General features: G+C 43.4%; 1 protein-coding gene across 2 annotated transcripts; it reads left to right on the top strand.

Annotated features, from left to right (window-relative positions):
* The first annotated feature begins 1,973 nt into the window (after positions 1–1,973).
* zfp64 (zinc finger protein 64 homolog (mouse)) lies at positions 1,974–5,315 on the top strand. 2 transcript variants are annotated; one of them, XM_079273171.1, is made up of 6 exons: positions 1,974–2,177; positions 2,442–2,505; positions 2,590–2,730; positions 2,895–2,957; positions 3,077–3,328; positions 3,433–5,315. In XM_079273171.1, the coding sequence occupies exons 3-6, from the start codon at positions 2,637–2,639 to the stop codon at positions 4,821–4,823; spliced, it is 1,800 nt and encodes a 599-aa protein (XP_079129297.1). In that variant the 5' UTR covers positions 1,974–2,177; positions 2,442–2,505; positions 2,590–2,636; the 3' UTR covers positions 4,824–5,315. The 2 variants fall into 2 exon arrangements, with proteins under 2 accessions (XP_079129297.1, XP_079129296.1); XM_079273170.1 differs by having other exon boundaries at positions 2,347–2,505.
* Positions 5,316–24,574: the final 19,259 nt, after the last annotated feature.

The following is a 24,574-nucleotide window of genomic DNA, read 5'->3' as shown; positions in this document are numbered from 1 at the left end:
TCTGGGACCGGTCTACTTTCTGTTCCCAGAGTCAGAACTAAACATGGAGAAGCAGCGTTCAGTTTTTCTGCTCCACATATCTGGAACAAAGTCCCAGAAAGCTGCAGGTCTGCTGAGACCCTCAGCTCATTTAAATCAAGATTGAAGACTTTTCTGTTTGCTGCTGCCTTTAATTGAACCACATTCAATTCATATACTAATCAATTTCCTGCATTTCTGCATTTTACTGCTGCATTTAATTTCTTACACTGTTTCTTTAATTGTTTTTAAATCTCCTTTTCTTTTGCCTTATGTTTTGATGCTTTTAATGGTTTCATGTGAAGCACTTTGAATTACCTTGTTGTTGAAATGTGCTATACAAATAAACTTGCCTTGCCTTACAGTTGGTGGGTGTTTCCTCATAAATAAAACCTCATAATTAAGTGACAAAAGTGAATTATTTTGATTGTAAAAATGAAGTCTAGATCAAAGTAGATAGCATACTGTTCTCCTCCACTGGCTGGGGGAATGACATAAGTATTTCTTTAATTAACCTGTCTCTGAGTCATTTGTCTGTCACATGTGAATACGGTCTTTGATGTGCATTTATTTAACTGTACTGGGTGTTAGGGGGAGAGGGGGGGGGGGGGTAATGTGCAAATGAATTGCACACTCATTGGTCAGATCAAATTATGTATTTAATTATCTCCTTTTCATGTGTTGTTCATCAGGCATCAATTTTCCAAATGCCCAGGGGGAAAAAAACAGTAGTTTCCTACTTATAGGACAAAGTGTTTACCATTCATGTTTCCGAATCTATGGGGACAATCCTGACAGAATAGAATTCAAAGACAGCGGTAATCAAATAGTCAGATTGGTTTGGGCAGGCCATGAAAGGCCCTGCATTGAGAGTGTGTGTGTGTGTGTGTGTGTGTGTGTGTGTGTGTGTGTGTGTGTGTGTGTGTGTGTGTCTGTCTCAAGGATTTGCTGTTTCAGCAGGGAAGGAATCAGTCCTGTGCCTTTGCCATGCAGGAAAGTCAGCGTAAGGAAATTCCTGAGCTTCACAGTGGCAATCAGGCAGTTAAGGACCTGCCACTGAAAATGGAGCTGCATGTCAGTCACTTTCATGGCTTATTCACACTAGCACGACTGCTGTGGCATTGAAAAAAAAAGAGGCATTCTCACTCACTCACCCCAACAATTCAGTAAATTGTCCTTAGCCTACTTGAAAGATGTGTTGAGCATGCTGTGTATATGTAAACGATTGCTACATCTGAAAGCTTACCTTCTCACAGCAGAGACATTCTTTTAAGTCGTTGCAGGTACCATAGCGAGGGCTAAGGCTATATTCTGAAATGTGCAGCCACTCTGTAAGCAAAGTAGGCCAACGTCGGACTGTATCAGATAGCATTTGTATCGCCCAAAAAATAGTTTACCTGGTTGGAAAGACATTGTGGGCGTTTCCATTGGCTGAATCCCAATTACTCACTACAGTGGTAATGCTGCATTCAAGTACCCGATGTAAATGACTCCAGTTTTTTTTTTTTTGGATGTTTATATATATATATATATATATATATATATATATATATATATATATATATATATATATATAATTAAGACAGCCATTAGACAGCTTATGACCCGATGCACAGGCAGAATACAGAGGGGGGGAAACATCAGGCTTACAATTGCTGTGGTGATGATTTGACTTTCCAAATGACGTATACTTAACAATTCTTTGGAAAACCAAACAGCACGAAATACAAATTCTATCAACAATAGTTATTGTTACAAAAATAGTCATGTAACAAAACAAATGCACCACTTGTATACTGTTGTCGTACGCGCTGAGGGGAGGTAATTTAGATTTTTCCCATAGTTTAAAAAGCATCATGTGACGTCACCCGGACACGGCGCTTGCCGAACTGTCGTAAACCCCTCGTAACATGTCGTGAAACCCGATTTGCATCTGTTGTTGTGAGAGAAGTAAATGGTTGTTGCCATTGATATCCAAACTGCGGTAGATTTCGCGTTTTTGAACGATGATAATATTTAGATAATAGCGCTGACTGCGTCTCCACTCGAGCCGGTACAGTTAAACAACATGGCGGACATTGTGTAGGCTTTGAGGAGCCACAAGATGAGTTGATTCCCATCAAAACAAAGCTCGAAAATGGCAACATACAGCGCCGAAGGTAAAGGGAAACTGTTGTTAAGAAGATCCCTAACTACACCATATCGCTAACATCCCACTGATGATGTTGCACTCATCTTTTTGCCAGTTTCACACACGTATATCACGCACGTTTCCATTAATATCATGGGTTCCTTTTGTGTGTTTTCTGCCTTCTTATGTCGGTCCAGGACATTCTATTGTGGTGGAGCTGAGTCCAGACATCCATATCTGTGGCTTCTGCAAGCAGCAGTATAATAATGTTGAGGTCTTTCTCGCCCACAAGCAAAATGGATGCTCCTTACCAACCTCTGACACTCCAGCCACCACCGCAACAGCCACTCTCACAGGTAAAATACGATACTATTTTGTTGTCAACCATTTGCATGTAGATTTGAGTCACAGTCTGCATGTCGTATCCTTGTTCTGCTCAGATTCCAGCACTGAGTTTGTTTTCGAGGAGACCTTCCAGACTTGTGTGATGAGAGGCGTTAAAAAGATCCTGACCAAAGCACAGAAAACACCTTCCAAAAAACCTTCCCTGACTTCAAAGAGACACAGCTGCTGTTTCTCAGGTCAGTGCCTCTTGCCGTTTACGACTGCAACACCTTCCCTCGTTTTTCCGGCTGCCAAGCAGGGGAAACAGTACTTCCTGCCAAGTCCCCATGTCATTAGCTGTTATTTATTGAGGACACTTTTGTATTGACCTTGTAAAAGTACTATTTGTGTCGATCTACAGGTTGCACTTTTAAGACGCAGTATGGCCAAAAAGACATGGAACGGCATCTCAAAACCCACACCGGTATGTCAGTGCTCTGCACATGTGATTGTCTCTTGCTTAAGCACTTAAGAATCAGATATTAACACAAAGTTTTTTGTGTTCCCCCCCCCCCCCCCCCCCCCCCCCCATCTACCATACAGGCGAGAAGCCATTTGAATGTGAGCTGTGCCACAAACGCTTCAGTCGGCGGGACAAGCTCAACATGCACAGCCGCTCGCACACGGGCGAGAAGCCGTACAAGTGCAAACACTGTCCCTACGCAGCGGCAGACAGCAGCAGTTTGAAGAAGCACCTGCGTATCCACTACGACGTGCGGCCTTTTAAGTGCCAGATCTGTCCTTACGCCAGCCGCAACTCCAGCCAACTCACCGTCCACCTCCGCTCACACACTGGTAGGTGGTCAACAATCCAGAATTGCCCTCAACTGCAAGGTGACGTTGTATTTCTGTTAGACTGCATTGAGAATCATTTTGTCTTTATGTTATTTCATTCCAAGGGGATGCACCTTTCCAGTGCCAACAGTGTGACGCAAAGTTCAAAATCAACTCGGACCTGAAGAGGCACATCCGGATTCACTCCGGCGAAAAACCCTACAAGTGTAACTTTTGCGACTACTGCTGCGCCATGAAAGGCAACCTGAAATCTCACATTCAGATCAAGCACGGCAGCGAGAACTCCTTCCGCTGTGTGCACTGCGACTTCCAGTGTGCCAGCAAGACTGCCCTGCGGCAGCACTCGAGAGAACACGAGCCTACGCAGCCCATCCAGTGTTCCGAGTGCACTTACTCCTGCGCCAGCAAGGGGGCGCTCAAAGTCCACGAGAGGATCCACTCGGAGGATCGGCCCTTTAAATGTGACTTCTGCAACTTTGCCTCCAAGCAGCGCAGCAACCTCGTCATCCACAAAAGGAAGTGCCACTCGGATAAGCCGGAAAAGGGCAACGGTGGGAAGGGTGGCAGGGGTGCAGGAAAAAGCGGAGGAGGGGACTCCCCGAAGCCTGTCGGCTCCCGGTACCGGGCCAAACTAGAAGCGGCTCGAGCGTTCTGCTGCGACTCCTGCGACGCTTCCTTTGTGAGGGAGGACTCCCTGCGGAGCCACAAGAAGCAGCATCGAGACACTCAGAATGTGATGCAGCTCCAGCTCTCCACCCCGGCGGACGTCAACTTGGTTCCCGTCACACAGGTTCCTCTCCCGTCCGACTCGATGGCTCCTTACAGCAGTGCGCAGCTCAAAATCATCGTGTCTCACCCTCTGGGCACGGAGATGCCCTTAATTCCAGCCAGCGTGGATGGTCCGCGTAAGACCAGCATGGTCCTGCTCAGCCCAGAAAGCCAGGATATGGTTGTCAACTCCATGATCCAGCAGGTGAACCTGCTCGCACCGATGCAACCCCTCGGGTCGTCCCAGACTGCAGAGGCCACCCTAGGAACTCAGACGGTCCTGTTGACGCGGCTGGGCCCCGGCGACGGCAACGACCCGCTCCGCCAGGCCCTGCTGCGCACCGCCATAACCGCTCAGGACCCCGGCAGCGCCACGCAGACTTTCATCACGACCTGCACGGAGCTGGAGGGCCTCAACGCCTTGATCCAGGAGGGCGGCACAGAGGTTACAGTGGTGACGGAGGGGAACGCCGCCATGGTGGCCGCAGCGACTCCAAACAACATGGCGCGCGGTCCATCGGAGGACGCGTCTAAGCCAGCGGGGGGGAGTGCCTTAGCCTGTGAGGAAAGTGTGCTGCTGGTGCCAAACATCAGCCTTTGCAGCCAGAATGTGGTCATCCACGGTGTTCCACTCATAGTGTCCACTCAGCCACAGCAGACTATAGAGCAGCTCCCTCCTCACACACTGTACTCGGACACACACACGCTGGAAGACATCCCACAGTGAGCGGAGGGCTCGGTGTGTTCCTCCGAAAAATGTGAAGACCGTGACTGCATCATAAGCTTATTTCTTCGCCCCTATGAACTCGTAGGCCTGTTGACAAGAACTGCTTTTTGTTTCTGGCATTTGAATCATTGACCACTCAATCAACAGTACTGTCCACTTTGGAGAAATATCTCTTTCAGTTTTCATCTTCAGAATAGTGAATTGTCGTCATCATAGCACAGAATAACTTTCAAATGTGAAAGTTAATCATTTAGCTTACTCTGTAGGCAAGGGTTATTTTTGGAGGCATCAAAATAAAAATGTGAATACAAAAAAAACCACTTTCAATGAAAGGAGGTTTATTTTCAGGCAACAGCTTTAGAAAAAAATGACTGAAGAAGAATAAAGCCTGAAATGTGCCACATGGAGTTCTCCACATTGTCCATTAGGTGGCAGCAGAGTGATGCGAGTGGCGGCTGAAGTATTGCAGTGTTGCACGATTGATAATACACATTCTGTATGTGTAGCTTCTTTTTTTAATTTTTTCGAAATGAATCATTTTTAAGTCCTCATTTTGAGGATGTAGATGTTTGTTTTTTTTGTAGAAAACATTGGACCGCATATGAAGGTCTTAGTTTCTAAAAGCTAAGTTGTTCTCCCCGATAGATTTTTCAATAAAGTGCCGGTCTTGCTTGTGGCCATCTATTATTTTTACACTCAAGACTTCAGCACTTAGTATTTGCAGAGATTGAAGGCTGCACCTGAATAGGAGGCTGCCATGAACAGATGACCATTGATTTCTCTCTCGGCACTAATGGCTCCGCTGATGCAGACTCCGGCTCAGCGTGGACACAAACTCGGATGAAGTTTGCTTGATGGGAGGAACTCTTTGCAGGCACTGAAAGTTCACCTCACAGTTGGTTTGTGTTGCAAATGGTACACAAGCAAAGGAAGTATAGACCACAGCCCCCTTTTGTTGCTTTACATTTAAGGTGGCGTGACATGTTGGATTGAAATCCATATATTTTAATCGTTGATGCCTTTTTATTCTAATTGCGTTTACAGTCTGTGAGTGGTAGTACATTTTCAGTTCATACATTTTCTGGATGAGAAGCTATTGATGGTAAAATGGAACAAAGTACCTTAAGTGCTACAGCTATTATTAGCTGGACTCCTAGTTATTTTTTGCTGATTAAAGTGTGGCACTTTGTAAAATACGCTTATTTGCTTTCTTGTTGAGAGTTAGACATTGAACATTGATGCATTTCTCTGTTCACAACGGTGTCGATCTTCTCATCTAACTCTGCAAGAAAATGCAAAAATGTCAAACTATACTCTAGGGATTCAACCTATGTAACCTATAATCTAGTATAACTGTTAGAGTTTAAACCACTGAAATACTTGAAAGTATTTCAAATGAGCCCCACTGCAACGTTGAAATACTGCGTCCCTAACAGTAATCCAGTGTTGTGATATGTTAAACAAGGGGCCTGCTGCTGCTGCACAATTTAACTTTTCTTACTTTAAGAAGTCTACATTCTGCAGATAATACTTTTGGACTTTGGACTTTTGCCTGTTGGACTCCTTCAAGTCGCGGCAGATATTTCATCTGCTCTGCTGCCCACAATTAATAACCAACTCATCCATCACAGCTTCAGGAGCGTTGAGCATGTGAAAAGTGAAAAAAGCGCGAGGCGTTCATAAAGAGCGCCTTCCTGTGATTGGTGGTCTGCTCTGGACCGGGATGAGTTTCTGCTCTTACATTGTCAGTTCCTGCACTTGAGCTCGCATTCATATTTTAATCGCACCAGTGATCTGGGCTGTCGCTGGTCAAAAAAAAAAAAACTTTTCAACATTGTGTGTGATTCAAGGACCAAAGTCTTGTCGCTTGATCTTCAGGTGGAACTGCAAAAAAAAAAAACTCCTGAAATTCCATCATGTATGAAGATGAGCGATACGTGGGAAAAGTAAGAAGTGCTCTCTGGTGTGTCTCTTTGATCTATTATCGAGCAGACTTCCAGGCCCTAATCCTGAGCACCCTTGAGGAGGAGAGCCCGTCCCCCCCCCGTCCCCCCGTCCCGTCCTGTTCCAAATGTGACGACATGGGTGAGTTTAGTGCTTCTTCTATGACATAAAACATCCTTAAAGCTGAAATGTTAGTCATACTCGCCTTAATATATATCTTTTTGTTGGTTTTTGGTTGCATTATGAATGAATATGTCACCTTTTAAGGTTTCAAATATATATATCACATCCGTTCTATCATGAAATCTTTTTCTTTGCTTGAAAGAAAAAGTCCTCTACCTTCAGAAAGGTAGAGGACTTTTAAACGGACCTCTTGATACTGTATTGCACTTCTTCTCACTTCCTTCCTTCCTGTGTTTGAGATGTCTGCCTTTGAATGGGGGGGGGGGTCATAAATGTCTCCCCAAAAAAAGCCATTTCCACTCACAGCTGCTTAAAGAAATCGTAAGTTGTGATGCATTCCTTCTGGACATAAACATTTCCAGGGAGGGCCAGGTGGTCGGAGGAGGAGGACAACAAGCAGAGCCAGATCAACGCGTCAGCTTTGGCAGAAGAGGACAGGTACTTTAAACAGTGTGAAAAAACCCGTCAAAGGGCTGTAAAATAAACTGTCATGAATTTAGTATTACGGCTCATTTCTTTCATCAGAGGTGGTTGTAAATCGCTCAGACAGCCACTGAGTGCAAAACAGTTTTTCACACTCTGTCACTGCAACCATACATTTCTGACCTTTGCTTTGTTTGCACACAATTCTCGCTATCCCATCAGTAAATGGCACTGAATGCCTTTAATGAAGTTAACTGATTGGCAAAGTATTGATATTTGGATTTGTTTTCCCGATGCAGGCATCTCTACACCGGCGACACTATTGACATCTTAAGTGAGTTTTTGATTCCTCAGCGCTGCTGCAGGCTTTCATCTTGTCTCTTGTTTAATTCTTTTTGTCTGCGCGACAGAAATGCAACACGATGGAGCGGATTGATCAGCCGTGTAACAAAGAACGACGCTTTGATTTGCCTTTCTGAATGCGACGTGATTATTTGCAAAGACATAACGAGGCTATTGTTGTGTCCCATGGGTGAAATCAATAGCAGAACTTTAGGGCAAATTCAGGTGGTAAGAGCCTCTGTGGGTGGTCGTGTGTTTCATCTTCTATTTTTTCTTTGTCTCTCTCAACAAAATGATGCAACATTTGAAGTGATTGCTCAAACTTACACATTCATTCCTGTTGGAGGTTTTTTTCCCACATTTCTTGAAAGCTTTGTCATCTTTTTTTTCCCTGGTTCTCATTTGTCATTTGAGTGTTCAGGGCGTTGTTTTTGTCTTTTTTTTTTGTCTATCTTGGGTTGTCAGGAAGCATTAACCTGACAGGTTCTTTTGTTGTTTCTTTAAGATTGAAAGCAGTAGTTTAAAAGCAGTCCTCGGGGGGCAGAAAAATAAGTATAATTTTGAGCCAATAGGCATGGCTGGGGTGAGAGAGCCAATAGCCCATAAAGGTCCTTTGATGGACAAAGGCACGCGACAGTATCTCCTGGCCTCCAACACAGAGCCAGTGCCTTTTATAACAAAGTCCTTCATAACGACGTGGGTTTCCCAATTTAGCAATGAGCGCCGAGTGTGATCTTGTGAATGCAAATAAGCAGCTATCAGCTTTTATGGTTCGGTAACAAAGACATTTAGCCATTGTTTCCCCAGCCCTGTTTCTGTGCCACTAACCCTAAACAAATGAATGTTTGCATGGTTTTAACCGTGCACATGGTGCCATGTATTCAAGCTGGAACAATTGCTCAATTGTTTGCTTTCATTCCATTTTGTTTCTTTTTTTTGTGGGATGCAAGTTGTGTTGGGGGGGACACTGGCTAAGTGTTTGCCTTGTGCCATCAGTTTTTTTTTAGCTCTGCATGGATACAGGATTTGTTTTTTTGTTGGTTTTTTTTATGCTCAGTTTTTGTGACAGCCTCTGGTCGTTCTCGCACGTCAGCATGTTGCTTTGTGTGTTTTCTCTATCCGGGGTTCTCATCGCTCGCAGTGCAGGACAGTCAGTTTTTTGTGTGGTTCGACATTTGTTTTCATTGCCAGCCTGCCATCGTAGAGCGATTCGATTGTTCTTCAGCAATAATTAAATTAACGCACGCTTGTGAGGAACTGGAATAGTAAAGCTGATGTAACAATACAGACAAATGGGGTTCAGTGGGGTTATGTGCACATTTGGAATGAGGCCATACTAGTTTAGGCAACAAACAAACAAAAACCATAAGCAGCTGGTGGGATCCACAATTCAAACATTTAACTTTTAAATTCATACGTATTTGTCACCTCAGTCAGTGGCCAGTCTTAAAACAGTGTCGCAATCAAACAAACCTATTTACAATTTTACAAATTCCTCTGGTTTCAACAGATGGCTGAGCAAGCAAAAATATTTTCTTTGTTAACACATGCCTTATCCTAAGAAAACAAACATGATGGGAATCTGATCTTTACAGACACAAGCCATTGTTGTGTGTCAGTGTGTGTGTGTGTGTGTCTGTGTGCATGTGTCTCTGCTTAAGTCTGTGTTTACCTTCCCTGCATTCAAAGCACTTAATGCGCACAAATACTGCTGCTGCCAAATTCATTCTTATGCAATCTGAAAACATTTTTAAAAAATAGAAGTGTGAGTCACATTAATCATTGTTGATACTCAAAGGATTAAGCCCAACACTGCAATGTTTTTACAGCATCAAATATATACTAATGTAATATATAAACGTATCATATATGTCTCTTGTTTACCATGTTGTTTCCCTGTTCTCAAACAAAGTGAGAATTTATAATTTCTCATGCAAACGGTCAAGAAATATTCTGAACGTCGTGAATGCTGTTTGGTTCATTAAGGTTGCATGTATATCCTTTTCATCGCTGGTGATGAGTCAGCACACCCCGACTCAGGAAATGTTTTCATTTTGATATGGCGTGGTGTTTTTTTGAGAATGGAGGCGATAGGGGATGGTGACGGGAGGAGGAAAAAAAAGATAAGATGAAAGCTGTGCTTTTTCAAGTATTACTGTTAGCGTAACTTATGTGCTTCCAAAAAAGATTCACTTCTCTTTTTGTTGGTACCAGTGAAAAAAATAAATTGTGCCTTCATCCCTATTGATGCCCATTCTTTCTTTCCCCTTAAATGAAGTTCTCTTTCTGCCACCATAATGTCCACCACATGATCTAAGTCATAGCCTGTCCATATTTGCTGTTTGTTTGACCCCATAAGGGCACGAACCCTGGCTGATCCTTCATCTGAGGACAAAGCTTATGTTTGCTGTGACATCATAAATGACTGTGCAAAGAAAACAATGGCTGATGAATTCAGTGGGAGTCGGGCACAGTGGACAGCAGAGACACAGGGACGTGGCCGAAACTTCCAGTGTCATGGAAAGTTTTTAGACAAGGACCCACACCTTGGCCAAACACACAGAAAAGCTCCCAAAATGAGGAGAAGCTGCAAGTCTGAAGGGATCGAATTGCGGGGCGGTTGTTTTAGAGACAGTGGCAGGGAGGGGTCTGGGCATTGCTCGGGGATCATCGGGTTATAACACTAAATGTTTATATGAAGCTCTGTGGCTGTTGGAGACAGTCAGAGATGGGACTCTGCTCCTTGGGGAAGAGAGACGCTTTGTTTTTATAGGCAGGCTGGAATGTGTTGAGGACTGTGGACATCTGCTTTATTAGCATATATGCGAATCCCCCCCCCAGCTATGAATCTGCTAGTGGTCAGATACTGCACCATACTGTGTCCTGGTATCTGTAAATACAGAACGTGTGAATGATTTACACCAGTTGATGAAGGGGTTTGGGTTCAGAGTCATATTGAAAAATGCGCTTTTTAACATGTGACTGAGACAGGAAGTGAGCTTTCTCAAAAGGCAGGTTTTTTTTTGAATAGAGTGTTTTGTTTTCAGTTGCACCACTCAGAGATTAGCACTATATGAATGTGTGGTGGTGGAAATTTTTAGTCTAGCTCTCCTGCAGCTTATGGGTGTGAAAATTCCTCAGAAGCATTCTCAGCTCATTACAGATGCATCCCACCCCTGCACTCATACTGGCTCATGGATTACCATTTCCTTTGTTGGGCTAATTGCATTATTGTGGCTTTTATTTTTTAAATCAAGCATAGGGGTCATTTGGGCCTATGCATGAATGTACAATCACGTATGGATGAGATACGTTTTCTTCAAATGGAAAGGAAAGCTTTTACTGCGGACACCAAAAGCTTTCTTGTGGCTTGCTTGAAATTTTTAAATTGATTGAATATTTTTATTAGCAATTAAAAAATACATCATCTCAACTCTTCCCCTGATATTAGCCTGGTTCACACAACTTTGGGGGAGTTTCCTGTTGTCACAGCTTCACACCAGATAATTAATTAGTTTATGAAGGACGCACCATTTCTCAAAAAGTGCAGTGATAAAGATCACATGGCAAAGTCCCTTCAGACAGATATCATCTATTAAATAGAGCAGGCCTGTGTAACCTAACACCTTTTAGGGAATGCACTCAATCAAGCCTATTGTTTCTGCTCACATACAGTTCCCTCTGTGAGATAAGTGTGGCCCGGCCACAGAGATAACAACAATGCATTAAAAGCACGGATGAGACGGTCACTGTCAACACCTCAGTCTGTAAGAATCCTGCACAGATCACTGTGCTAGTTCAGCTAAATCAGCCCATCATCTGAGAGGAAGGACATTATTGTAACTCTCAAAGTTATAGTGACTCTGCAGTAAGCCATTGTTGGCAGCATCACATTATCCCTGACTAATATTCAGAACGTTAGTCAGGATGAAATGAGGTGCGCTGGAGCCTGTGGTGTGATTCACATTGCAATTTGATGAGGGCAGCTCCTGAATGGGCAGCATAAATATTATGGCACGGAGGATGTGAGTCAGGACGGAGAGAATCCAGTTCATTGGGCCATTATTTGAGTTGAAAAGAAAGGAGAGGAAGTTGGTTTGAAGATTTGTCACCGGCAGATCTCTGTCTTTTAGGAAGGGGGTGGACACAGCTCTGGAATGTAAAAAACAAACAAAACAAACCTGGGTGTTGGCAGGTTTTTCATAAGTAAGACTAGTTACCAGATTGTCTGTGTAATTTCATATATTTTCAATTATGCGTTGCATCATCACGCCCGATAAAGCCTGTTGTTCCAGAAATACATATGCTTCATGTATGTCTTGAACAACAGGTTTAGTCCGCTTTCAGACATCTCAGAGCAACAGGTAAATCAGACACTGTCTGCATTCTCTTCGGTTATGATCTCCTCCGGCTGGCTCATTATTTCATTTCAAGTATTTCGACTGCATCCACATTCCTGCTAAAAGCTCATTTGACTGCAGTTGTCCTGCTCAGACACTCATCACAAGCGGTCGGAGGCTGATATATCCATCTGCGCCTGCGAAGGGCCGCTAATCCTTGACAACTGTGCCCCTCTGGCACCATATCCGTTGCACTGCTGGTTGTGTGATACAATAGACTCCCCTCTTTTGTCCTTGAAATTGTTTTAATTAGCCCCACGGCGGGGGGTGGGGTTGCAAACATAGGACGGACTCAATAGGATTGACAAAATCACAGGAGCATGATACTACGGGCTTGGAGATGACAGACGCGTGTTAGAAATAGACCATCTGTAATAAAATGGATAAAAGTGACAGTGCAGGCCTTTAACTCACAGTGACTCAGCTAGAATGCTAGATAAATACAGGTTATCAAAAAGAATATGAATCACCGTGGACATTCTTGAGTCTAAATCCATAAAGGTGTTTTAAAACAGTATTACCATGTCATCAGAATCTAATTGTCCTGAATTAAGTCATTTGTCTAATATGAGATGTGAACACTTTACTATGAATACACTTGTAGAGTGAACTTAAGGAAGGATTTAAGTGGGAAAGGATTCATATTTCCTGTATGAAAAAGACTTGCCGCAAAGCACACAATGAGACAACCCCCAAAACAAATTTCAGCATAGCATGGTCACTTGCAGCACTTATTGCAAAACTCTAAAACCTGTTATGCTTGCTGGCCCGTGGTTCACTAAACAAAGGCAATGCAGGTGTGTGTGTGTTTGTGTGTGTATGTGTGTTTGAACGTGCACATGTAGGGTCCGATAAGCCAAAGCCACATGCTTTTGCTTGTCCCACCACCACACTACTTGCAGCATGGACCACGCTTGGACCTCCCAGCAGCCAGCTGGCCCCGGCAGCAAGAGGTGACAAGAAGCCAAGTCTTTACCTGATCCAAGAGGGATCATGTGACCTGTAAAACGCCACTATAATCCAATGTCCATGTCTGCTGTGCAGGTCACCTTCTATTGGACAGTTAATTCAAGGAATCTCCGTGGAATGCCAGCCGCAGCATTAGCACCAGTTCTTGAAACGGGGGGAGAACAGCTGTTATTAAGAGCAAAGCTTGTCTGACAACAAAACAGTAACTCTCTGTGGGTGAAACTTGGAAGCAAAAAAAAAAAAAAACTTAGTTTGGCCTTTTATGTAAATGCTAATTCCCCCTTCCAAATTCAGCCCTCCTAAGTCAAACACACCCATCCCCCTCAAGTTCTCCTCGCCTCATGGGAGGAGGGGTGGTAGAGAGAGAGAGAGATCCCAAACCATCTGAATCCCTTTTAACTAAGTGGCCAGAGAGCAGTAAGGGCAATTATTCCACCATGATGCATTCCTTTTCAAAAGAGGATACCATCACTGTTCAACACATGGAATGCAAGCTGTGTTATGGGCACTGAAGGCATGTCACATCCTCCTACTGCTCGTGGAAAAGCAGAGCTGTGCGTCAGAAACAGCAAAACAGGTGCCCACAAAGTGCTGCATGCGCAGTGGGGTACAAAATATGTGTGTGTGTGTGTGTGTGTGTACGGGGTGCTTACATGTAAATGCTTTTACAGTATGCTTAGTGTGGTTATTTACTCTATGCTCAAGGGTTATCTATCAGAACAGCCAAGTGGATGTATGTTAGGGTGATAATCTGCAAATATGCGTGAGCAGGAATATTCAGAACTCGTCACCAAACGCATACACTAATTAATTTCACAGATTTGTTCATAACCAGGGTTTCCCTGCATAATCGGAGGGTGTAGCTGTGGAGTTTAATGCCGATTATATACGACTCTTCATGTACTATTTCACGTTTGTAAAAACAAAATTGTGTACTTGAGATCTGAATATAAATTGCTGATGTTGTAGGTGAGTTTCCTGCCACTATATACAGGCTTAATGATGACAAATACAGCTGCGGGACGTTTGAATGGAGAAGTCTACAAATGAACAAAGATTAATAATGGCGCGCTTGTGGCGAGGCGCCTCCTCATAGTGGCTCCCTGCAGGCAAAGGTTCTGTGAGGAAAAGTGTTTGTTTATTTTCACTCTTCATAGTCATGCTGATTATAAGAAACGGGAGACGTCGCATTCTTGTCTGCGTGGAATTTGAAGTGCCCCCCCCCCCCCCCCGTCACCTTTCATCATCAGTTCATTGAAAATGGAACAAAAGAGGGCATGTTGTTTTTTATAAGGCAAAATGATAAGGGGCATTGTATGTACTTTTAAGGCGGGACATCTACACCTACAGGCAAAGACTTGTTTTTTTTCATGCACTGATCAGTTCGAGATGTTGGGCTATTTTGCTTCCGTGGCATGTCTGTGTCAGAATAGTGGAAAGAAAACAAACACACACATTTAGGTGTTTATTTTACCACCATGTCTATTTACGTCTGAAGATTTCTCCTAAATTCACTAAACGTCATTCAAACTTTCTCAAAGTTTTCTCAAAACTTATAACACAAAAAATAATTGTAATCAACCAAGTCATTTTCATGATAATATCTATTAGTTAGTCTCAGAAGATTCACTTCTGTATGGCACTTACCGACACAAAACTTTCCAGTGTCATCCCCTCTGTATTCTGAAGGTTTTTACAGAGGAGTTTGTGTCCTTCAGAGCCTGATTTCGACTTCAGTCCTGAAAACATGGCGGAAAATTGATTTCTTTTTTTAATGGCTGAGTGATAAAAACACATATTTACAATCCCCTCTGTCAAAACCTTTTACTTTGAAATTTCAACAAAATGAAACAAGAATTTTGAACCTGACTGTATCAAGTGTGTAGATCTCTGTTCTGGAAAGTTCTGCGAGATCAGCACATATTTGATGAGATAATGCTTCATTTGCATATTCGAACACAACATTTCAGAAACTTCTAATACAAAGAAATGAATCCTCTTAAATGGCAGCATCGGTTAAAACTGGTACCCCACTCGCTTAGTGTCTCCCCCTAAATGTAACACATTCTACATATTACTAACTAATTACCTTTTTTTTGTTCTGCTGAGCTTTCATTTGCTCAAAATCATAAACTCCTGCATAACTGCCTTTAACATGATATAACGCACACTTTCCTTTGACCAAAGTGCTGTGTTGCCTCGCTCCTCATACCCCACCTGTAGCTCGTGCAGTGTTGATTGCTCCTGCGGACGCCACTTCCCCAGTGGTGTTTAATGGAGCTCATCGTGCCCTACCAATTCTCTCACCGTTTCCTCTGAAACTGGACACTTCTGCCCATGTTTCATCCAACGCCACCTTTCTTAGGAAGCGACTGGAGCATGGAGCGAGAGCTTTAACACTTCTGTTAAAAAGAGTACGACAATGAGCGCAAGACACATTTCCAACAGAGCAGCTGTGTGGTGGAAAACACTTGCTTTTGTCCGAACCTTCCCACATGTCGCATAGGGGCCGTCGTATGTTGAACATTTGTTTGACTGTTTCGGATGGGTTTTTGAATGCATGCGCGGTGGAACCAAACACATTCTTATGTGTGTGGAAGTCACTGGGCATAAAGACAGATGTAGCATTGCTCGACTACTACTTTCCAAACCTCATCTGTGATATTACTCCACCGTGACCTGGAAGAATCAGCTGGTGTGAAATCAGGTTTCAGATATGTGCTTTGTTTCCCCTCATGTAAGCACCTATGTTTTTCTCCAACATAAATATGAATCATCCATTTCACGTATTGGGAAATATGTTGATTTGCTGCTTTGTCTGTCAAAGCACTTTGTAAACTCTGTTTTTAAAAGTGCTATATAAATAGTTATTATTATTTGGCTATTATTCTGGCTAAAAGTTAGGAAATCGATTCATGTTCATGTCGGTGTGGTAAATATGAAGTTTCTGCCAACAGTTGGTTAACTTAGCTTAGCATAAACACCAGCAACAGGGGACAACCGTTAGCATGGCTCTGTGCAAAAGTAACAAAACCTATACCATCACCTCTTAAGCTCACAAATAACACAGCAGAGCCAGACCAGTTGTTTCTTTGTGCTAAAATAATCTCTCGCTTCAAGCTACATATTTACTCCACAGACATAAGAGTGGATGGATGTTCTCATCTAACTCAAGGAAACAAATTCGCGAAATTCCCAAAGTGTCAATCTTAACTCTGAAAAGCGGACATGTTTGCCATTTTAACGTTTGAAATAGAAGACATCGGTCAGAAATCGCCGTTGTCTTTGTCTCATATCGAACTTCACAGTGTCTGCGTCATGTGCTGACACACAGACAGCAGCCAGTTAAATGTGTCTGTGTGATAAGTCCGACTCGAGCCTTTCATCCTCTGGACGTTGGGACGGAGACACAGACGGGTCAGGGTTAATGACGGGTTGTCGGTGCACCTTTAATGTACTATGTGTTGAGTAAAGGGTGTTTATGGATAATGGTTTTGAAAAGAAAGAAGTCATATCTTATACATAAAAGGATTTTTGATAATCACATATTGAGAGAGCTGCAGATATCACTGGTTGATTGTTCAAATAAAAAAGGTATTGTCTGACTTATAATAAATCTCCCATCATACACCACAAAGGTGAGTTTATTTATCCCATATCTGTGCCACCTACCTCCCCTCTCTCCACACAACGACAGAGTGTGAGCAACATTTCCTTGAGATTAGTCCGACTGTAATGGAATACTTGTTAAAAAGGCAAGAATGTGCTTTAATTTGTCAAGGGGATCTGAGCTGACAACTTTAGTAAAGTCCACTATAACAACCTTCCAGGGCCCCTGACCTAGGGAGGGAGTGACCCCTGACCTTATTTGGGCCTCTTTTATGAGGACCTTTTTTTTTTGGCTCTGGCCAGATGGCTAAACTATCAAAGGGTTTTTTTATGAGAAAAATCTGCGGGCAAGAGAGGAGAAGTATATTTATCTCATTGTGTGGAAAACGAATCCTCTGTAACTTCCGACTCGGTGGGTCAAGAGAGGATCAGATATACACAGGGTGGGTGTGTGTGTGTGTGTGTGGGGGGGGGGGGGGGGGGTGCCAGCCTGCTCACCACTAAACATCTGAGGATATTTCACTTAGCCTCTCTTTCATAAATAATATCAGCGAGCGAGCTTTCCATTAAATTCACCTCCATATTTTTTTCATCTTTCAATGTCTGCTCTTTCCGATTCAAACCCGTTCATGCTCACAACATGGATATTGTTACAGTGTGATATCATTGCTGCAGATCTTTTTGCACAGTGTTTTGGATGGTCTTTGTGTCTCCATTATCAGCAGCTTACAATTGGCTCAGCTCTCCATATCCAGAAGCAGCAAACACGAAAAAAAAATATATATATTGATTTTATGTCTTTGCAACTGAAAATCAGCTGCTTGTCAATAGTTGCAATCAGACAGTTTAATTATATGAACCGCCTGTTGGTTGAATAAAGCTGCTGCTCTTTTCAAACAAACACGGTTATTTTTTTTACAGGTAATGTAAAAACATGACATCATAAACGCTACCCTGAAACTGATGCGACAGTCGCCCGAGATCACAGATGAGAGCAAAATCAGGGTAATTTGTGTGCTCGAGAACAGGGAAGAGTTGTGTGTCCCAGGGTCACTATTAACTCGCTCTGCTCACATCACTCATGTGGCGTCTTTATGAGCGATGGGCTGTTTTGTTGGATTAGGTTTCAGGGGAAGCATTTAGGGCCCGGCCTATTTGCAGAGCAATACAGGAACAGATTCAAGACCCCCGTAAATGTTTGCTGTGACGTTTGATATGCATATAATCCAACGCACATCTTTGCACGAGTCCCGACTTTGTGAATGATAGCAATGCTGCCGTATTTGTGTTGGCGGTGGAAACCCCGCTCAGCAGGAAGCGGGTGCCTTGTAATACTCAGGTGAGCAGTCACACACAGCTGTTATAAGCATTTACCTGTGTGTTGTCCTCTGCAGACACCAAATCAGCTGCTCCCTCTGAGCCTGCTCATCGTGCATCTTTTGACCTCTGCATGAACAGAAGCGAGATCATTTCCAGACATGTGTTCCCGCACGAGTGGCAGGGCGATAAACAAGAGTTTTAAAGTCAGTGTGCCACCAGATTCATCATGTACATGGTGAATGTACATGATTTTTTTTCATTTCCATTTAGTAGCTCAAATTATGTCACCAAAATAGGAAAATGTTGCATGTTTTGGGTGTTCATAGCCCTTCCGTAATTATTCCCGGAGACAACACGGATCAATCATTGATGCACATGAGAAGCTTTTTAGAGTTGTATCTAATCTTTCATAACTGGGGTAACCTAAGCTGTTGCTTGTTTTAATGTGGCCATTCCGTCTGCTGATTGCACTCAGAGGTCGCGCAAGATCTGAAGTCACTGGAAGCAGTTTAAAATAATAGGAGCTGACCATGTGTTTGAGGTTATGAGGAGGGGAGGGACTGCCCCTTTACACAGAGCCCAAACAGTCGCAGTGGAGACGGCTGCAGTTTGTCTCAGCGTTACTAGAACCTGGAGATTATATGATGATGAAACATCAGTATTGTCAACGCTGCAAGGGGGAGGGGGGGCATAACTGATTGAGCCAATTGTTATGATTGTATTCTCTCCTTCTACATCGGTTGCCATTTTTAACATCACCTACAGCTTCAGTTTTGATTTGCTGTTGATGATTCTTTAATTTATTAGTAGCCCCCAAAAGGTCATTTTACATTCTGATTTAGTATTCAACATAACTGTTGCGGAACACCTGAGCTAAATAAGATACAAGAGAGTAAACTGCAAGCCAGGCAAATCCAGGAATTGAACTTTATGCAAACATAGAAACTAAAAAAAAAAGAAATCAATAACAACTCAATTGGTTGTTCGTGTTTTGGTATGTGCATTCCCTACAGTCTGTACACACGGCCTGTTTACTTTCCCCTGCAAGGAAACGGCTCAGCACATGCACATGCACACACACTCGCCTGCTTTCAAAAATACTCACCCGCACACATGTACTCTACATATACCCCACCGCATAGCTGTCTCCACCCATTTTCATTCACAAAGAAGAGCGTGGTGAGGGGGGGCTGTGAAGCAGAGTCAGCTCACCAGGCATCTGCTGTGTGCTGCAGGGAAAGTCACTTGTCAGTCCAAGTGGTACTTTTATTGTGAAAAGAACCTCGACGCAAAATGTTTACCATGAAGATGCTTATCGGTGTGCTTTATGAGTACTTTGCTCCGTGCCATTTTGACTTCACAGTTGGATTTGTGTGTCTTGCAAATGAGCTAGAACCAGAATCATGAGGGGGATCCTTCACCTTCAGATTTTTTTTTTCCTCTCTCTCTCTGTTCCACTGTTAAATCTCCTGAAGTTTAAAACACAAAGACCCCTCGGCGCTAGCCAGCCCACCCTGCAGATGGCCGGAGGATCAGAGGCTGTCAGCACGCTTAAACGAGCCAAGAGTCGAGGCTTCAGCCCTGCGGGGGAGGACAGAGCATGAATGGGCTATTTCCACCAACTTCTATAGCCCCCCGCTGGGCATTTGTAATATGATTTGTGGCAAATTTGTTTAATCAATATGGATGCGGGGGTTTCGGATACCCTCCTCGGACAGAAGTCTTTCTTTCCCCCATTTTTTTCAGGCCTATAAATGCATCAGTGGTCACGATATGTGAGGATGAACTCAGTTTTTTTTTTTTTATAGTATCTGTGTGAGTATACAAACGTGAGTGGATGCATACCTGAGAGGAAAATTGGTGATATGGAGGGGAGTCGTCAAATGGCACAGGGATTCAAACAAGTAATACAAGTTTGGACACTTGACACGACAAAAGACTTCTCTACTACAAATATTGCATCGTCTGTTGCTCCACCTGACATTGTTTGTGATGCCAGTTGTTGTTGTTTTTGGGGGCGGGAGTCACACTTTTTAACTAAAATCCTTCCTCCATCATGTCGGGAAGCAACAGTCGTCTCTCTTTTCTCCAGACAGGCAGGTGGCTTCAATCCAATTCTACCGTGGCTGCTGTCCATGAGGAATCAAAGGACAAAAGGCACGATTGGGTTTTCTCCTTTTTGTCAAGCTTGTGATTTACAGTTGTGCCTCCCATAAAGTAAACCACCCTCTCCCTCTCACACGCACACACTTGTGCTCATTTTTCCTCGTCAGACAGGAGAGTGAGGTTGCTGTGGTTTTCACATCCGTTGAATTCATTCTTTCAGTGACTTCAGGAAATCAGAAAAGTCTGCATCGACTCTCACACCGACACATTTAACACACCCTGATCTTTGAAATATCTTACTTGTGTCTTAATTGTCTGCTTGTATGTTCTGCTTATTCACCTGTTGTGTTTATGTCCCATTAGATGTGACCAATAAAAGACAAAAAGGACACAAGAGAATCCTGGAAGCATACATATTCTACCTCTGCGTACCCCTCTTGCCATGTTATTATTTACAGATCATCCAGCTGGATGTTTCTGGCTCTTCCCTCCTGGAATTGTTTGCCGTTATAAGCTGTGCACAGCACATAAGAGCGTTTGTCACACACTTCTTCGAACCCCGTTGAATTGAATAACTTCAACGGGCCCTCGTATGTCTCTTTCCTCTTTCTTAACTTCCCATCAGATCCGCGTTACAGGAGCTTACTGCGGCACAGTTCCCGCACAGATGTTGGCAGGATTCCTAATTTCATTCTCATTCTCTGAGCCTGTCACTTTTGAAAGGGGGAAGCAGGACAGAAAATAATCGGCAGAACATCCCATAAGTCTGAATGTGGGGGCAGCAGATGTGGGTGTGGAGGGGGTTGCCACCGGGCCTCCCCACGGCCCATCTGACTATTGTTCAGCGTAGAAGCCATTTCTGTGGTTGCCATAGCAACCATAATACACTCTTATTCACGTCCCTGTGCTCGCGGTAGTACGAGCTCTGATTCTTTGAACTTTATTGACAAGAAGAAGCAATAACAAACATGTCTTTTAGTTTCTCTCTTTTTTTTTATGAACAAAATCGACCTTATTCTATATCAGGCGTTACGGGACCACGAAGCACGAGAACACCACCATATCAAATAATGGTGAGCAGATTTTTAGTGCGAGGGGGCGTGAATGTTGTTGAATACAGTAGGCAGAGGCTTTGGGGATTAAGAGTTTCCTTTCAGCGGTCACAGAGGGCAGTCATTACCTCTGAGGGCCGCGGCTGTCTTTGTCAATTGCCGCCGTAAACCTACATTGAAGAGCCTGAAAACCCACCAGGTGTCTTATAGTCTTTGAGCCCCGTGAAGAATGACCACATTCACTGTCAAGCGCTTTATGCTGCATGTTTCTTTTGTATTTTAGGAAGTTTTTACCCTTCAACACCCAAGGGCACGTTTGAGAGCTTTTTTGCTCACGCTTAATTCGAGGCGTTGACGGGCCCCAGCGCACGCTATTATCGCGGGCCGTAGTTACGTTGGCTGCGCTCCGGACGTCTCGGAGGTCCGAATTTTCCTTGTTGAAATTCCCAACTTCCAAGCGTTCCCGGTGCACAATGTGAAACATAAATAAAGACATGGCTGGTGTTATGGAAGAATTTTACCTCACAACAAGAGAGAAGGCCAGAGCACATGTGACTGCCATGTGGCCGGCTTTGTGCCGTCGACACACGCTGCGATAATAACGCTACCCAAACTGGTTTACAATTATAAGGAATTTAATTCCACTGATGTAAGTACATTTACAGTTATACATTGGAGTGTACACTCCTATGACATATTAAAACAATAAAACCCCATTTGCAAAAAACCTCAACTCAGCTTCTCAGGTGAAAAACACGTCCGTCCTCCGAGAGCCATGACACGAGAGAGGAAAAAGGCTTAAATTAAACCTCCCACATCTGTTCGATAACACCTCCTCTCCATTTATCTCGATTCCTATTGGCTAACTTCCAGGAGTGTATTCGGCTGTCTGCCCCTGAGTCTAACACATTCAATGACCGTCAGTTACGTTTTAACCCCTTCTATAATAATCCTTCAGTATGAAAGTTAAACTTCTGCAACTTGGCAGAAGCTTCATGCTTCTGCATGTATGTTTATGCTTATGTTTATCTTAATTATGCATTCTCAAAACCCTTATGATTATGACTAACTATGAATTATTAATTATGAATTATTAAACACTTTTATTATATCTACTAACTACAGTTTTTTACTCAAATTTCTTACAATTCCCCCCTAACTCACAGTTCACTGTGAGTTAGCTACTCAAATGTAGTTAGTTATTCAAATGTCCCTGGAGACCTCCCCCCTACTCAATCCAGGGAAAGGCTCCCTATCTATCTAAACCGAGGCAAAGAATTCATGCACACAGATATCATTTCAAGTATTTCTGTTCAGTTCGTTTCAAGATAGAGTGCGTTGAAGGTCACTGCCTTCCACGTCTTGGGGCTGGCAGGATCAGGATACAGCCTGTAGGCTAGAGAACACATACTGAGAAGCCTTGACTGTTCTTTTACACGTGACAAAATTACATTTCTTAATCTTTTCCACCCTAAAATCCCTTTATAACCCAATTAAACAAAAAATTGAATCTCCAAATACTCATCCAAAACAATCCGTCTATTTTCCAAACTTCCAACATCTCACTGGATGTTTTAGAAGTCCATCTGGGCCTCTATCAGGTCCTTCAGGATCTCCGAGAGGATGGTCAGGAACCGCTCGTGAAGTCCCTCTGGTGGCCTCATCTAGACTGTGGCCATCAGAAGCTCCAATTCGTCCTCATCCTCGTCACATAACTGGTTGCCTGGACTGGTGTCTGGCTCATCGGTGAAGCAATAAACCCCTGTAGAGGTCCACGGATGCAGGGGAACCCCCATCCACAGACAACTCGGAGGCTTATGATGACAGCACACAGAATAATTACGATTGCCAAAAATGTATGTTTTCACTGGCTAAGCATACTTCCCAACCAGTCGGTGAATGGATTCGTGACACCAGAGTTGTCTGCTAGCTCTTGGCTGAGTGCTGTCAGTCCCTCCAGAGCCCTGGTCACCGATCCATCAGGAGCTGTGTTATTTGGAATGAAAGTACAGCACGCAGACCCAAACATCTGGCACACGCCACTTTTCTCTGCTAAATCATCTCTAATGCCATTCTGTTCTGCAAGGTCATTAAACTAGTCTTCGCCAGCTGTGCATGCAGTCCTGATATGGCGTCACTGGTGAAGTTTACTAAACGCTGTTGGTTATAGTAAATGTAGTTGATCCAATCGACATTTTTATTAATCATCACCCTCTGAGAGAAAACAGATTCTAAATCTGCTGCTATTTGATTTCTGGCTTGAAAGTCATTAGACACCCCCCTTGGCAGTCTTATGTCATCTTATGTACACTTGGTCATCAAAGGCCCCCTTCGGGCCACCGGCATCTCTTTTGGATCTTCTGTTAGCATGTGGGCGTGGAGAGATGAGTTCTCCATAAGTTGCATCAGTGACAGGCAAGATATAGAATGACAATATGAGTTGCATCAACGCACATTTACCGGTCCAATCTTTATGCTGGATTGGATATATGGTTCTTCCTCCACACCACCACCATAAATCAGCTCTAGGTGCTGTCTGTCTTAACACACTGTTATATAGCTAGTCGCTAGCATTGTGACTGTTGCTACAATTTGCATTAATTTGCAATAATACTACCTACATTGGGCCCTTAGCGGTATCTGAGACTATACAATCAAATGGACCCTCTGAAACCTTGAACAGAGGTGGGGTATTATATTCTACAGGTGGGTAATGCCAGTGCAGCCTCTGACAAGTGTGTTGGAGGGGCAAAGTGTCATCAGTAAACAGAGTTAAAATACAACTAATTCAGGACTTAGGAGTCTGAATCTTGAAGGAACTGGTGTTGCTAGGGGTCTAGATCCTAAACACACAATACAATCTGTACTACTGGCTTGAAGCCGTATATTGTACCCACCATAAATTCCCATCTGCCATTCCGGTTTCCACCCCTTACCTCATTCTCTGCGTCAGTCGTATGTCGAACCTGGTCTTTTTACAGGCTTAACAATAATCCTAATGAGCCCTTGTGGGGCAGGACTATCAGTAGCCTTTCCCTGTACTACGTAAAGTCCTCAGTCAGTCAATTTAGGTAAGTCTTAAGGATTACATCTACCCACCCCCTTTGTACACATCACAGGCATAATATGATAACAGCTTCCCATGCTTATGTGTGGCAGGCCCACACTCGTCAGTTATGATGCACACGGTTTTGGTCATCCACCCGCAGGCGTGTTCATACTTGGGACTGGAAATTACTTCACAGAAGTCGAACTGGACCGTTGATGTTGTACCTTCTTTGAACATAAGAGTGAGAGTTACATTTTCATAGGTGAGTGTCGTCAGAGAAGCCTCTCTACGTGGTCTAAGATCGGTTTGATTAGCTACTGAGGCTAAATGTCGAATCCTGATGTAGTCATGCAT

Source organism: Melanostigma gelatinosum (assembly GCF_949748355.1).
Source record: "Melanostigma gelatinosum genome assembly, chromosome: 8".
Classification (NCBI taxonomy): Eukaryota; Metazoa; Chordata; class Actinopteri; order Perciformes; family Zoarcidae; genus Melanostigma; species Melanostigma gelatinosum.
This window is presented reverse-complemented; position numbering and strand designations above follow the sequence as displayed.

What these genes read in the sequence shown, in the direction of transcription:
- zfp64 (XM_079273170.1), top strand. Translation starts at nt 2,156, where the DNA reads ATGGCAACATACAGCGCCGAAG. An exon ending in GGCAACATACAGCGCCGAAG is followed by an intron (nt 2,178 to 2,346) that starts GTAAAGGGAAAC and finishes ATGTCGGTCCAG; the next exon opens with GACATTCTATTGTGGTGGAG. An exon ending in CCACCTCCGCTCACACACTG is followed by an intron (nt 3,329 to 3,432) that starts GTAGGTGGTCAA and finishes TTTCATTCCAAG; the next exon opens with GGGATGCACCTTTCCAGTGC.